An 18,043-nucleotide genomic window follows, 5' to 3' on the forward strand; every position below is an offset into this window, starting at 1 on the left:
TAAATATCGAATTGGTGGCCTATGTCTGAAATAGTCAACATAAAAAAAAAATTTCTACAAAATTAGAATTCAGTATTGAAAGTAGGTTATATGCTTGTTCTTTTCACGTGATTGTTTTTTTTTTTAATTTGTGGAGTCATTTTATATATTACTAGCAAAATACCCATCGTTGACTGGGTTCAAAAACAGCCTACAGAAAATGGACTCTGATTTATGAAAGTATGATAGGTTATGAAAAGGAAGGGTTGTAAAGAGATAGCTTCGAATTTGGGGGTATCAAAACCAAAGCAAAATATGATGAAAGTTAAAATAAAATAGATAAACCCCATAATTTATTATACCATACCTGTTCACACTGAAACACTTATCACAATATTCTGTTAAACTTTGTGAGATATTTCCATTCTATGGAGGTCAGGTGCGAACAAACACCCCATAATTTTATTATACCATATTTCTTCAAACTGAAACAATTATCAAAGTATACTTATGCAGATAGATATGAAAAGTCTTTAAAGTTTGTGCCTATTTCCATTCTATAGAGGCCAAGCGCGAACGCAGACCCCACAAGAGGCCAAGCGCGAACGCAGACCCCATCCCTATTTAAGTTAAAACATACTTATCAAAGTATTCTTATGTACATCTATATCAAAAACATTTGTAAAAGTTTTTTTTTCATTTTTTATTTCCATACTTTGTGGACCAGGCGTGAACGCAGACCCCACAATTTTAATGAACCACCGTTCTGCCAGATCAAACATACCCATTCCTGTGTGTCGATACATCTTCTATCATAATATGCAATCAGTTTTTTGAAATAGTCAACCATATAGGAGCCTATTCGTGACCAGACACACACACACAGACATTCAGCTTTATATTATAGATATATACACCGAGTTAAAATTATCTTCTCCTATAATATAAAGGACAAAAGTCTGTGTGTGTGTGTTTGTATGTCTGCCAAAAACTTTTTATAAAATAATTATCTAAAAAAGGAAAAATCAACTTGTAATGCTACATATCCTTTGGTCTGCCACACCTAAGTTTGAATAATATATTCTTTGGTCTGTAATAATTAAGCTTGATCAGTCAGACATTGTAAAATTTGAAACATCTGAGCTAGTCAGACCTTGTACAATTTTAAACACCCGAGCTGGTCAGACTGTGTACAATTTAAATCATCTGACCCAGTTAAAACTTGTAAAATTTTAAGTGCCAGAGCCAACTTTACCCTGCAAAATTTCAAACGACTGAACCTGTCAGACATGGTACAATTTCAAGCATCTGAACGGTATGACGTAAAATTTCAAGCATCTGAGCCAATCAGATGTGTTAAAATTGCAAAAAGCAAAGTCAAGGTTCAATGATTAAAAATTTCAGGATTTGGAATCAGAGTGCAGTGTTTTGAATAACAATTCCACGGCCGCATAATTATATTGACTGCTTACCTGATTTCTGGTTGTAGAAAATTCTGGATTCACAGGAAGAAATGGAATTGTGGCATTTATAGTTGAGCTTTGCTCATTTGAAGACACCCAAACTGAAAGGAAAAACAGAAATAATAGTCAATAAAAATGTCATTGCTTGCTTGCTTGAATCATATGTGTATATTTATATATACATCATCTACATATATATATATATATATATATATATGTCATCTACATATATATATATGTCACCTACATACATATATATGTCACCTACATACATGTCATCTACATACATATATAGATATATATATATGTCATCTACATATATATATATATATATGTCATCTACATATATATATATATATATATATGTATGTCATCTACATATATATATATGTCATCTACATATGTCATCTACATATATATATATGTCATCTACATATGTCATCTACATATATATATATATGTCATCTACATATATATATATATGTCATCTACATATATATGTCATCTACATATATATATATATATATATATATATATATATATATATATATATATATGTCATCTACATATATATATGTCATCTACATATATATATGTCATCTACATATATATATATATATGTCATCTACATATATATATGTCATCTACATATATATATATATGTCATCTACATATATATATATATGTGTCATCTACATATATATATATATATATATATGTGTCATCTACATATATATATATATATATATATGTGTCATCTACATATATATATATATATATATATATATGTCATCTACATATATATATATGTCATCTACATATATATATATATATGTCATCTACACATATATATATATGTCATCTACACATATATATATGTCATCTACACATATATATATATGTCATCTACACATATATATATATGTCATCTACACATATATATATATATATGTCATCTACATATATATATATATATATATATATATATGTCATCTACATATATATATGTCATCTAGATATATATATATATATATGTCATCTAGATATATATATATATATGTCATCTACATATATATATATATATGTCATCTACATATATATATATATATGTCATCTACATATATATATATATATGTCATCTACATATATATATATATATGTCATCTACATATATATATATATATGTCATCTACATATATATATATATATATATGTCATCTACATATATATATATATATATATGTCATCTACATATATATATATATATATATATGTCATCTACATATATATATATATATATATATATATATATATGTCATCTACATATATATATATATATATATATGTCATCTACATATATATATATATATATGTCATCTACATATATATTTATATGTCATCTACATATATATATATATATGTCATCTACATATATATATATGTCATCTACACATATATATATATGTCATCTACATATATATATATATATGTAATCTACATATATATATATATATGTCATCTACATATATATATATATGTCATCTACATATATATATATATATGTCATCTACATATATATATATATATATGTCATCTACATATATATATATATATATGTCATCTACATATATATATATATATATGTCATCTACATATATATATATATATATATATATATATATATGTCATCTACATATATATATATATATATATGTCATCTACATATATATATATGTCATCTACATATATATATGTCATCTACATATATATATATATGTGTCATCTACATATATATATATATATATATATGTGTCATCTACATATATATACATATATATATCATCTATATATATATATACATATATATATATCATCTATATATATATACACATATATATATCATCTATATATATATATACACATATATATATATCATCTATATATATACACATATATATATATATGTCATCTACATATATATATATATATATGTCATCTACATATATATATATATATGTCATCTACATATATATATATATATGTCATCTACATATATATATATATATGTCATCTACATATATATATATATATATGTCATCTACATATATGTCATCTACATATATATATATATATGTCATCTACATATATGTCATCTACATATATATATATATGTCATCTACATATATATATATATATATGTCATCTACATATATATATATATGTCATCTACATATATATATATATGTCATCTACATATATATATATATGTCATCTACATATATATATATATATATGCTATCTATATATATATATATGTCATCTACATATATATATATATATGTCATCTACATATATATATGTCATCAACATATATATATATATATGTCATCTACATATATATATATATGTCATCTGCATATATATATATATGTCATCTACATATATATATATATATGTCATCTACATATATATATATATATATATGTCATCTACATATATATATATATATATATGTCATCTACATATATATATGCCATCTACATATATATATATATATATGTCATCTACATATATATATGCCATCTACATATATATATATGTCATCTACATATATACATATGTCATCTACATATATACATATATATGTCATCTACATATATACATATGTCATCTACATATATACATATATATGTCATCTACATATATACATATATATGTCATCTACATATATACATATATATGTCATCTACATATATACATATATATGTCATCTACATATATACATATATATGTCATCTACATATATACATATATATGTCATCTACATATATATGTCATCTACATATATACATATATATGTCATCTACATATATATGTCATCTACATATATACATATATATGTCATCTACATATATATATATATATGTCATCTACATATATACATATATATGTCATCTACATATATATATATATATATGTCATCTACATATATACATATATATGTCATCTACATATATACATATATATGTCATCTACATATATACATATATGTCATTTACATATATACATATATGTCATCTACATATATACATATATGTCATCTACATATATACATATATGTCATCTACATATATACATATATGTCATCTACATATATACATATATATGTCATCTACATATATACATATATATGTCATCTACATACATATATATATGTATATATATGTATGTATGTCATCCACATACAGTACCATTTCCTTGTATCACAACTCATCAGTGTGGCTAGACAAGCACCTTTCTCCAGCCGTGGAACCAACCTACAACCATCGAGTTGACAGTTGGCAGCTCTATCCATAAGGCTATGAATCGGTGCCCGCAAATGTCCCTCATCAAGTGCCTAGTAAAGAACCACTTTCCCCTCGCTTCAATGCTACAAACTGCTTGTTTGTTTACAAACAAACGGACTGTGATACACACACACACACACACACACCACATTTAAATCTAGATAAGACGCCTGCACGATTTTACCATAAAGATTCGTTGGATTCACTGCCGTAACAAATACTTAAGTGTTTAAATACAGTACTTATCTAATAGCTAAATGTTTTCGTTTTGATTCTAGCTAATTGGCGTCCAAGTTATATTTCTTTTTTAAACTTTTGAAATCACTACGATATATTGGGTACAATATAATAATCAATAGAGAATTGGTTCTATAATATTAAATACAAAATCTGCATAAATTAAAATATCATATTTAAGCATATTTTACGATTGGGCTGGCATGCTAATATATATCTATAATTGGTATTGACAAATACAATTGTATATACACACTAATCTCACCTGTAGTACTATTATTATAGTTATTCATACAACAGATTTTATTTAAAAAAAAAAAAAAGAAAAAAAGAAAAAAAGAAAAGAAAAGAAAAAAGAAAAGAAAAGGAAAAGAAAAGAAAAGAAAAGGAAAAGAAAAGAAAAGGAAAAGAAAAGAAAAGGAAAAGAAAAGAAAAGAAAAAGAAAAGAAAAAGAAAAGAAAAAGAAAAAGAAAAGAAAAAGAAAAAGAAAAGAAAAAGAAAACAAGAAAAAGAAAAGAAAAGAGAAAAGAAAAGAGAAAAGAAAAGAAAAGAGAAAAGAAAAGAGAAAAGAAAAGAAAAGAGAAAAGAAAAGAGAAAAGAAAAGAGAAAAGAAAAGAAAAGAGAAAAGAAAAGAGAAAAGAAAAGAGAAAAGAAAAGAGAAAAGAAAAGAGAAAAGAGAAAAGAGAAAAGAAAAGAAAAGAGAAAAGAAAAGAAAAAGAAAAGAAAAAGAAAAGAAAAAGAAAAGAAAAAGAAAAGAAAAAAGAAAAAGAAAAAAACAATAGAAGAAAGAAAAAAACAATAGAAGAAAGAAAAAGAAAAAAAAGAAAAAAAAGAAAAAAGGAAGAAGAAATAAAAATTATAGCATCTTTTAGCAATTCACGTTTGAAGGGACATAATTACATAAAAGAAAAAGAAAAGAAAAGAAAAGAAAAAGAAAAGAAAAAGAAAAAAAAAGAAAAAGAAAAGAAAAAGAAAAGAAAAAAGAAAAGAAAAAAGAAAAAACAAAAAGAAAAAAGAAAAAACAAAAAGAAAAAAGAAAAAACAAAAAGAAAAAAGAAAAAAGAAAAGAAAAGGAAAAGAAAAGAAAAAGAAAAGAAAAAAGAAAAAAAAACAATAGAAGAAAGAAAAAGAAAAAAAAGAAAAAAAAGAAAAAAGGAAAAAGAAATAAAAATTATAGCATCTTTTAGCAATTCACGTTTGAAGGGAGATAATTACATAAAAACCTTCGGTGTCAATTGGCGTTCATATTGTGGAGAACAGATACTACACTTTGAAATATTATTTATTTATGAAAATTACATAAAAGTCTAAAATAAATTAGGCACAAGGCCATTCAAAAATGGGAAGGGGGGATCTAGGGTCATCCTTGTCACTTTATAATTGTCTAAGCTATTCTTAGCTGAAATCCTCAATCACCATAATACCACATTCACTCCAAAGGTTGCCCTACTTAAGAATTCCAAATCAATTATTTTTATTTAATAACTAAATTAAATCATTTTTATTAACAAATTAATTTTATTGTATTGTGAGATGGGAGAAAAAAAAATTGAAAATACATGTTAGTAAGACCCTCCCAACCCTTTCTAAATGGTACTACGCTTTGATTATAGCAAAAAAAATTAAATAAATAAATAAAATTTATTCACACTCATAATATTGTGGAGTTTGCATTCGCGCTCATGATTGCCATTCATCAGGGTTCATATGGATTTTCAAGGATTTTTCAAAACCATCTCCAGACAAAATTCAAATTTACAAAACAAAATTTGACACATACACAATGATATAAACCAAAAACTAACAGTGCTTGTCTGAGCTCCGATCTATAGTGCCCCCACTTGGCCAAACTTTCACGAGAAACACTCATCTAGCTGAAACCACTCTCAATAATTTCCCCTACTCTTTATCTGTGCCTAAACCTAAACGTAAATTCCATAAACAATGCTCCTTTCTTAGAACTGCACACCTGTGGAACTGTATTCCATTTGCCAGCTTTTCAGCTGATTAAAATATGGTCATCTTCAAGTCTAACATAAACAAATTCTTGATGAGCCGTCCCCTTAAGTAATCCAATTTACAAAATTTCTACTACTAATGATTACTGCAATATTTTCCCATTGACACTATATACTCATTAACCCTTACCTTGAGTGGCCTCTGGGCCTTGATTCATATGAAAAAAAGAACAAAAACAAAATTAAGTGAAACATACATGGTCCCCTGTGAGTGAACAGTGAATGGGGCATAAAAAAATGACTAAGTTCAGCATCCCCCCCCCATCTAGCCCCAAAAGCCCCCAGAGGAGGTTAAATCCTGGTGAAACAAACGGAGCAGTTTTAAGCCTTAACATATGTAAAATTAAGTTTTGCACCATGCAAAAAAAAAAAAAAAAAAGAAATGACTAAGTCATTCATTTGCCCCTCCCCCATTTAGCCCCAGACCTTAACATATTTAAATTTGAGTTCAGCACCATGCAAAACTGCTAAATAGACATACACAGAAAATTTTAGACAAATATGGTAAAATAGTGCCAAAAATGGAGTGTTTTTATTAGCTCTAAAAGAGTCCCTGGGGCACACTCAAGTGTTATCCCGAAGTATAGACAAACAAAGAGTTAGGCCTTTTCCTATAATAAAAGCGACACTAATTCTTGCGTCATTTTTCCGGTCTCGATCGCCGGAAATGTCCGAAAGCAATCAGCTTTGATCAATGTGGAAATATTATTTCCTTATATCAGAAGACAATTGCTATTCAATTTCGACAAGTGGAGCTGTTTCCCCCTACCCCCCAACGTCTTGGGGAGAAAAGAAAAAAAAAAGCATTCCCGCACTAAATGAAATGCTACCCCGCAGTCAAAAGTTGACCTCATTAAGTCATTAAAACGTGCAGAAAGTTTTATAAAAATCCAAGGCATCAATTTTTTTTAATAAGCACAAAAGTGCAGACAGACGAACGGATAAGAGTGAATATATAGGTCCACCCTCCTTTTGTCGGGCGAAAAAAAATAAAAAATATTTTAATGGTATTTATTTTGATTTTACTTTTTAATATTTTGACACAAATTTTCACTAAACAAAGAATACGATTTTCAAGTTTTTTTGTTTTTTTTTTAAAGACATTTTCTATATTTTCACAGCCTTTTCAAGACGAAGCTCAAACTTCAAGGCTTTTTCAAACCTGTGTGAACCTTGTTCATAAAATAGATATATGTTTTATTTCAATTCATTCATATGAATCAAATTTTGTGAGGTCTCTCGAGTTCACCTATAATATAAGTACCACTTTCTGTTAGTATGTTTGTCAGAATTTTTTAAATTTTTTTTCAAGGGAGATAATTACATAAAAACTTTCAGTGGCACATGATGTTGGAGTTGTGGAGAGCAGATAGTACACTTTGATCTTAGCTAAAAGGTCAAGGAGCCATTAAAAGTCATTTTGCAAGAAGGCATTCTTAAATGAAGGGAAAAAAAATCTGTAAATATAAATCGTGTTAATGTACAGGTTTTTTTATATTATAAACTTTTACTTTTAATTTATTCATACCAATAATATTGTGGGGTCTGAAGATGAATGATTTCCATTCGAAATGGAGATAAATAAGCTTTTCAGAGTTTTAGTAGAATATTGATGAATATAAAAGCGAAAATGTATGTGTGCATGTGTGCTCGCTTTTTCTGTATGTCTACAAAAGGCTTTTTTCAGAGAAGCGGTCAGTCGCCTAACAACTTTTTAAAACTTTTTGGGTTTGTATTACTGTACACATAGATTCGAAAAAGTTGTCAAAAAACAAATATATAACAAATAAATGTTATCAAAGGCAAGATAAGTTACTTTTCTACCAAACTGGATATAATTTTCGTGTTTTTATTCAATTTAACATGTTTATTCAGCTCGAAAACCATACAGTGTTTACCGATGTATTGGAAAATTCAAGATGGCGGCCGATTCTCTCTTTAACACGGTAAGTTTGGAAAAAGGTGTAATAAATAATAAACTAGACAAAATACTGTTAGAAATTCGCTCAATATATGTTACCGTGACATAAGTTGACATATATTCGGTGGTTTTTAATAGTATTTTGTCTAGTTTATTATTTATAACACCTTTTCCTGAACTTACCGTGTTAAAGAGAGAATCGGCCGCCATCTTGAATGTTACAATACATCGGTAAACACTGTATGGTTTTCGAGCTGAATAAACATGTTACATTGAATAAAAACACGGAAATTATATCCAGTTTGGTAGAAAAGTAACTTATCTTGCCTTTGATAACATTTATTTGTTTTTTGACAACTTTTTCGAATCTATGTGTACAGTAATACAAACCCAACTTTTTATATCACATGTAAATTGTAATATCTCAGAGTTAACAACGGAGCTCGCCTGTCTATTTAATTTGCTCGACTTTGGGAAGATAAATATTCAACAGTTTTCACTCGTCGCATGTGGGTTAGGCCTTTTCCTATAATAAAAGCGACACTAATTCTTGCGTTATTTTTTCCGGTCTCGATCGCTGGAAATGTCCGAAAGCAATCAGCTTTGATCAATGTGGAAATATTATTTCCTTATATCAGAAAACAATTGCTATTCAATTTCGGCAAGTGGAGCTGTTTCCCCCTACCCCCAACGTCTTAGGGATAAAAGAAAAAAAAAAAAAAGCGTTCCACACTAAATGATACCCCGCAGTCAAAAGTTGACCTCATTAAGTCATTAAAACGTGCACCTGACAATTCTAAATAGTTAAATAAATTCAAACGTGTTTCCGTTAGCATCTCACGGTGGCCCAATGGTTAACGTCACACTCTTTTTTTTTCACACTTTAATTTCCAACTTTGCCTCAAGGGTTCGGGTTCGATCCTCATACTTACCTACCAAAACATTTTTTATTTTATTTTAACCCCCCCCCCCCCCCCCCCCGCGGGAGTTTTGATTTACCCAAAACCACACACACCTCCAAACGCCGGGTAGCCCTCGCTAGTAAAAAGATAAAATCAACTCACTATCATCGTTTTCTCGTCTGTCAACTTCATCGTAGACATCCATGGCAAGTTCTTCAAATAAGTTGTTGGGGAGCTGAAATAACAAAGTATCAAAACGGAAAAATAAAAAATTAACTTTGTTTCAAACAGAAATCACTAGTTTTTTTTTTTTTAAATCTTGCTCTTTGTCCAGAATTCTTTCTACATTAAAAATCAAAAATAAAGAAAAATCTGTATGATGCACCCATGATACAATAAAAAAAGAAGATCATATTCCAAAAAGCACGTAAATTGATCAAGTAGTTTTATTATTATAAAGAGAACCAAGTTTAAGTATTTGTAGAGTGACTGTCTCGTCTAATATTTATTTTTTTTAATGTAAAGAAACAAAAAGGAGATATTTCTACAATAATTCATACTTAATAGATTTATGTTGCAATACCTACAAATGCCCATTAATTACTTAAAAATTATTTTCATTGTAAAAATAAGTCAATCATTTTACATGATTTTTAGAATATGATATTTTTGCTTCATTATGAATATGTACATCATGTGGATTATTCCTTTTCTTTTTAATACAAGGAATTCTGGATAAAAATGTATTATATTTAAGCTGTGATCATTTTTTTTTTTCAGGCGCATAAATTTGCTTTGTTTTAAAAGTAGCTAACTTGGGTTTGCTTTTTAAATTTTTTTTTTTTTTTTACTTCAATTTTTGTTTTTTTAAATTTAAATATTAACTACTCCCTAGCCCCTCTAGAGTACCTATTTACTATGCCTCCCCACGGGACAGAGTTAGACACCAGTGTTGTTTTTTAACGTGGAGAAAAGGTACAAAAATTAAAATTGTCTCAGTCGCGAAGGATTTCTCCTCCACCGAAAGAGAACAAGAAATAGAAGTGCAGCATCTGAAGAACAGATACTACACTTTGATCTTGTCCCGAAGGCCAAGTAATAAGTAAAATGTTTTACGTACTGCTTGGAGCATTTTCTTAGCTTCTTTCGCCAGTTCAGAAATGTCAAGACTGCTGTAAAAAGAAAAAAAAAAAGAAAATATATATACATAAAGAAGAAAAAAATTATTTAAATAGTTTATGTGATGCTAACCTTTAGCATGTCTTTTAGTTTGGCTTCTTACTAAGAACAGCAATGGCTGACTTAATTCCATTATGCAGGTCTCCCCAAAGGGAAGTAACTGTCATATAGATTTCTAGCCAGGCAAAGGGACATAATTCTGCCTTTAGGTATTTTAGTATCTTCTTAGTTATTATACAGCTGAAAAATGCGTTTTCATTAAAAACTTATTGTTTTTATCTATTTCAATATAAGCAATGCTTTCTAGCTGATTGTCATGACACAGTTAGTTAAATATTACTGCATTATTACATAAAACATGTACTTTGTACCAATAGATGATTACGTGATAGCAACCATTAATTGTAACAAGACAGACCTAGTTATTTCCCCTGACTTAATCCTATTAATTTATATACATGATTGAAATTTTTTCAAAAGCTATTTTCATTAATAATTAATTTTCTAACTTATCGTTTTTTTTTTGTTTGTTTGTTTTTTTGTAATTTTTGGGTATGTTTGTTACTGCAACATGACAATAAAGGAGATATTATCGGTTTCCTTTGGGTACTTGTACAATTTAATCAAGAAATTAAAAAATGAAAATATTGAAAAAAAAAAAAAAAAAAGGGTTGCATTGTACGTATCCAGAAAAAAATTTCATTGAATTTTATCCAGTAGTTTTTGTTTTTCTTTTTGACAGCGGAAAAACATGTTTCTATGACAACACGTTGAAGGCAGGCATCTTGGAATTTTAAAAAATTTGGTTTGGATTTTAGAAACGCCACGGGGTGATAACTTCGTTTAAAATGCCGACACTCCCTCCCCATCTTTAATACTAGCTTTTCTTCCTAAAAAATCTAACCTTTTGCTCGGTATCATAACAAATTGTTTTTGTTTTTTTACGCTCTAAGAAAAAAAAAAAAACTACTTGATGAAATTAAGTGATTTTTTTTTTTCCGGAGAACTTCATTCCATAACAGATACGTACAATATAACCTTTTTTTCGATATTTTCTTTTTTTTTTTTAATGTCTTGATTAAACTGTACAAGTACCTTCCTTTGGCATTCAGTACTTCAATTTTCGAATTCTGCAATAATAAAGAACTGCATTTTGTTATGTTTTGGCCAAAAAACACTTGATATAAAAAAACTTGGATAAGATTTTGATTTCAAACTGTTTTTTATTAATTGAGATTTTTTTTTTTCGCAAACAAATTCATTCCGAGTTGTAATAGTTGATATCCCAGACATCAATCATATAAACATTGCATTAAAATATTAACATACATTCAGTTTTAATGTATAAGCAATTCAAAGGTTTATATCATTTGTTGATTACAGTCTTATTATTAAGTTGCATAAGCATTAATAAGTATATTTTTAATAGTTACGGTTAACGTGATTTCATAAAAACTATTAGTCCATGATTTTTTTTTTAAATAGTAAAAAAAAGAAGAAAGAAAACAATGCATAAATCAATTAAAAAAATAATTAGAAATTTAAAAATTGACCAGAGTTACTTTTTATATATATATATATATATATATATATATATATATATAAATGATAATCAGTATTTATTTTTTAACAACACATTCTAATTTGAATGAAAGCAGATAACCAACATTTAGTCTTTGTTAAAAAAATAAATAAATAAACGAATAAATAAAGTAAAGAGATATTCAGATAATTAAGACAAGTGAACTTCAATTCTATTCGCTTTTCTGGAATTTGAACAGAAATAAAAATATATATCAAAATTGAATGACCAGTATTCAAACAGTGGGTGGAAAAAAAAAAAAATAAATAAAAAATAAAAAAAATTCCTTTTTTTTTTTTTTTTTTTTTTTTTTTTTACAGTCAGTAACTACTCAATCTACAAACATGCAAATATTCAAATCGGTGCTTACTAAACAAACAAAATAGGGTATTTCTAGTTTAATCAAGACATCAAAAACTGAAAATATCGAAAAAAGGTTATAGTGTACGAATCCGTTATGAAATGAAGTTCTCTGAAAAAAAAAAAAAATTCCCTTGATTTCATCAAGTAGCTTTTTTTTGTTACAGCGAAAAAACAATTTGTTATGATACCGAGCAAAAGGTTCGATCTTTAGGAAGAATAGTTAGTATTAAAGATGGGGAGGGAGTGTCGGTGCTTTAAACTGAGTTATCTCCCTGTAGCGTGTTCAAAAAATTCAAAAGATGACTACCTTCAACGCTGTAAAAAAAAAAAAAAAAAAAAAAAAAACTACTCTATCAAATTTTTTTCCGGTGATCTTCAGTTCAAAACGAATACGTACAATATGACCATTTTTCGGTATTTTCATTTTTTTGATGTCGTGATTAAACCGTACAAGTACCCAAACAAATCAATTAAGGGTTGTCAAGATGATTACAGACATTCATCTTTCAAACAGTGCATTAAAATAAAATAAAATCATGCATTCAGTTTTAGGTTTACTTTTCCATAACAATATTTAGATTTTTTTTTTTTTTTTTAGCAACGCATTTTAATTTGAGTTAAACAGTAAATGTCGATTATCTCCCTTATTTGAACCGAGAAAAAAAAATTAAAAAAATGAATCTTATAATTAAAACCAGTTAAACAGTAAATGTCGATTATCTACCTTATTTGAACCGAGAAAAAAAAATTAAAAAAATGAATCTTATAATTAAAACCAGTTAAACAGTAAATGTCGATTATCTACCTTATTTGAGCCGAGAAAAAAAATTAAAAAATGAATCTTATAATTAAAACCAGTTAAACAGTAAATGTCGATTATCTCCCTTATTTGAACCGAGAAAAAAAAAAAAAAATGAATCTTATAATTAAAACCAGTTAAACAGTAAATGTCGATTATCTACCTTGTTTGAGCCGAGAAAAAAAATTAAAAAATGAATCTTATAATTAAAACCAGTTAAACAGTAAATGTCGATTATCTACCTTATTTGAACCGAGAAAAAAAAATTAAAAAATGAATCTTATAATTAAAACCAGTTAAACAGTAAATGTCGATTATCTACCTTGTTTGAGCCGAGAGAAAAATTAAAAAATGAATCTTATAATTAAAACCAGTTAAACAGTAAATGTCGATTATCTCCCTTATTTGAACCGAGAACAAAAATTAAAAAATGAATCTTATAATTAAAACCAGTTAAACAGTAAATGTCGATTATCTCCCTTATTTGAACCGAGAAAAAAAATTAAAAAATGAATCTTATAATTAAAACCAGTTAAACAGTAAATGTCGATTATCTCCCTTATTTGAACCGAGAACAAAAATTAAAAAATGAATCTTATAATTAAAACCAGTTAAACAGTAAATGTCGATTATCTCCCTTATTTGAACCGAGAAAAAAAATAAAAAAATGAATCTTATAATTAAAGCCAGTGAACTTCAATGTATCTATATATTAATACGATAGCGTGTGTTATTTCACATGCCATGCTTACATCTTTTTTCTTTCGAGTGACTATCGTTTGTTATGTGCTTTCATTTCTTGTTACCAAGAATTCTCCATAAGCTTTGGTTTCGATTATAGCTGTATGAACTGAAATTATACACACACATATATATATTTAATATAATTATCCACTGACACGTGTTTTGTCGTCTATGACTCATCAGAGTAGATGAATATGGATAATTACATTTTAAAAACAATATATATATATATATATATATATATATATATATATATACTTGTTTATTGTTATATAAACATGCTCACATCCCGCTGCTACAAATAGCCACTTGTTTCAATCAAACAACAGATATCACCAGGCAGCGACTTGACTATTCAAAAGTTCAATGAATAATCCATTATTTATTGAACTTTTGAATAGTCAAGTCGCTGCCTGATGATATCTGTTGTTTGATTGAAACAAGTGGCTATTTGTAGCAGCGGGATGTAAGCATGTTTATATAACAATAAACAAGTATTATCAGCTCTTTTTATTGAGCACTATCTAACAACCTCGTTGAATTCATTAGTCCATTACTTTTGAATATAAAAAAACCCCGAGTATATATATATATATATATATATATATATATATATATATATATATATATATTTTTTTTTTTTCTTCTTCTTCTTCTTTTACTTCATAAGTTTTGGTTTTGGGTTTGATTAAAGCTAATGCCCCCAAGTCATATGGATATATTTTTTATTTTTTAAATCTCAACTTTATAATATATAAGAATCAATAGAAAATTGTAATAATATATACGAAATCTGCATAAGTTGAAATGTCATATTTAAACATGTTTTATGACCAGGCTACATCAGGCGTCCCTGTTAGCTTAGATAAATACTTTTGCAGAAAAGAGCTACAATAATATCAGGGTGTTTCTATTTACGTTGAACATCCACAGAATGCCAACATCAATATATTATATGTGAAGGAGTCTGCTGTGGAATTCCCGCTAGTTAGATTGAAGTTGTTTTTTTTTATTTTATTTAGTAATGCATTTTAATTTGATTTCAAAGAAGGGAGATAACCGACATTTACTGTTTAAAAACATGAATCTTATAATTCAAACATGTGAGCTTTAACAAGTGTGTGTGTGTGTGAGAGAGAGAGAGAGAGAGAGAGAGAGAGAGAGAGAGAGAGAGAGAGAGAGAGAGAGAGAGAGAGAGAGAGTGTGTAGTATGATAATTCTCCAAGTTTCAAATATCAAGTTTTCTTAGGTTATTTATTACTTTTCAAAAAGTAACCGTTACAATATTGTTTCATATTGCGGCTACCAAAGCTGCAGTATTATTTTACCTTGTTGAAAAATAATAAGTGACCAACTGAGAAAACTTGATATGTGGAACTTGGATAATTATTATGCTACACTATATATGCTCTGGAACCCAATAAAAAGGGATTCATTGAGCTTGGACATTTTTTTACAAAATTTACAAGATTTATATTAAAAGAAAAGATCTCTCCAATTCTCTCTCTTCTGATCTTGAGCACGTAGTACAATGGGGAAAGGAGTGGCTGGTTACTTTTAATCCATCTAAAACCAAGCTTCTCTCTTTACATCATCAACATTCTAATCCACATTTGTCATCAATTGAAATGAATGGCTCTCGTCTTCAGGGGGCCTCAAGTTTTGACAAGCTTCTGGGCTTGACCATTACTCCTGATCTTAAATGGAACATATATATCAAATCTGTTGCCAAGACCGCTGGAAAAATGGTGGGATCTTTCTATCGATCCAGTAGATATCTCACTGCTGATGCTATTCTCTATCTATATAAGAGCCAGGTACGTCCAAGGATGGAATACTGTTGCCACATCTGGGCAGGAGCTGCTAGAAAGGACTTGTCCTGCCTTGATAGAGTTCAAAATAGACTTCGTAGCCTCGTAGGAGATGTCCTTTTCTCCTCCTTGCAACCTCTATCTCACAGAAGAGATGTTGCGAGTTTGTCTCTGATATATCGTTATTTTCATGGAAAGTGTTCAACTGAGCTTCAATCTATGGTCCCCCCTCGCCAAACTTTCACAAGAAACACCCGTCTAGCTGTAAACACTATCAATAATGTCCCCCCACTCTTTATCTGTGCCTAAACCTAAACGTAGATTCCATGAACAAAGCTTCTTTCTTAGAACTGCACGCCTGTGGAATTGTCTTCCGTTTTCCTGCTTTCCGGCTGACTACAATATGGTTGTGTTCAAGTCTAAGGTAAATAAGTTCTTGATGAGCCGTTCCATATAAGTTATTAAATTTACCAAATTTTCATTACCAATGATTACTATATTGACCAATTTCTACTGTACACTCTTTAACCCTTATCCTTGAGTGGCCTCTGGGCCTTGATAATGTGGTGATGCCTTTGTAAAAAAAAAAAAAAAAAAAAAAAAAAAAGATCTTTTTCATTATAAAAACCTTTATTTATGAGAATGATTGTTTAATCCATTACGATTGATATATACTAACCGAGTACATTTCAAGTAAATGATTAACATATATATATATATATATATATATATATATATATATACCCGTTCACATACACTTCTTTCATGATAAAGCTAGGACTCAGAATTAGATGGAATCAAGCAATTGCATCGACAACGGACAACACCAGACCCAAAGCGTGTTTCGATGTACTGCACCTCATCAGTGACGTGCTCCGACATAGGTGCGAACCCAGGTCGTTGCACGCATGATTCCATCTAATTCTGGGTTTTAGCTTTATCGTGAAAAAAGTTATTTATATATATTTATCTATAATCAAAAAAAAAATATATCTATAATAAAAAAAAAAAATAAAAAAAGGTATTTATATATATCTATCTACAATCTCTTCACGTCTAATATATATGTGTGTGTGTGTGTGTGTGTGTGTGTGTGTGTGTGTGTGTGTGTGTATATATATATATAGTTGGAACGATTAATCGGAATCGGGAATCAGAAGATTTGGGAGTATCGGAAAAATTGATGCCTATTTTCCGATGCCAAAACGATTCTTTTAATTGTTTTTCTTTCTTTTTTTTAAATTTAATTTTGTTTCAACCTAAAATCTTCCATTGCTGGTAATAATGATAAAATAATAATTATTTATTGATTTTGAAGTATCAATAAAGCTAAAATCGATAGATCATCCTCCACAAGTGTATTTTGATGTTTAAGAAAATACCTGCATATTTAACATGTGTTTTTTTTTTAAAGAAGATTGGGGAAAATAAGAATCATATAATCAAATATTTAGAGATTTATAAAGAATCAGAATGGGTAATTTAGCATGGAATCGGTAATTGTATCGGAATTGGAAAAATATTGGAATCGTCCCCATCACTAATTACATATATACTAGCGAGAGTACCCGGCGTTGCGCAGGTTTTTAGAGGTGTGTATGTGGGGGGGGGGGGATAATTACAAAGCGAAGTAGTAACCCTGTTTAAATATTATAAAAACAAACAAACGAATGCGATACAATACGAATGGTCCGGCGG

At 28.3% G+C, this 18,043-nt stretch overlaps 1 protein-coding gene across 3 annotated transcripts in view; it reads right to left on the reverse strand.

Annotated features, from left to right (window-relative positions):
* The window catches only part of LOC145269031 (ARF GTPase-activating protein GIT2-like), a 428,028-nt gene that overhangs the window by 129,668 nt on the left and 280,317 nt on the right, over positions 1 to 18,043 (reverse strand). For all 3 annotated transcript variants that reach the window (XM_080124622.1, XM_080124621.1, XM_080124620.1), the window contains 3 exons: positions 10,988 to 11,039; positions 10,030 to 10,102; positions 1,452 to 1,543 (listed from right to left, as the gene is read on the reverse strand). In XM_080124622.1, the coding sequence (XP_079980748.1) occupies positions 1,452 to 1,543; positions 10,030 to 10,102; positions 10,988 to 11,039 (217 nt within the window). The remainder of the gene's footprint in view (positions 1 to 1,451; positions 1,544 to 10,029; positions 10,103 to 10,987; positions 11,040 to 18,043) is intronic.

The sequence above is a fragment of the Euprymna scolopes genome, chromosome 45, assembly GCF_053919585.1.
Source record: "Euprymna scolopes isolate OS-2025 chromosome 45, ASM5391958v1, whole genome shotgun sequence".
Classification (NCBI taxonomy): Eukaryota; Metazoa; Mollusca; class Cephalopoda; order Sepiida; family Sepiolidae; genus Euprymna; species Euprymna scolopes.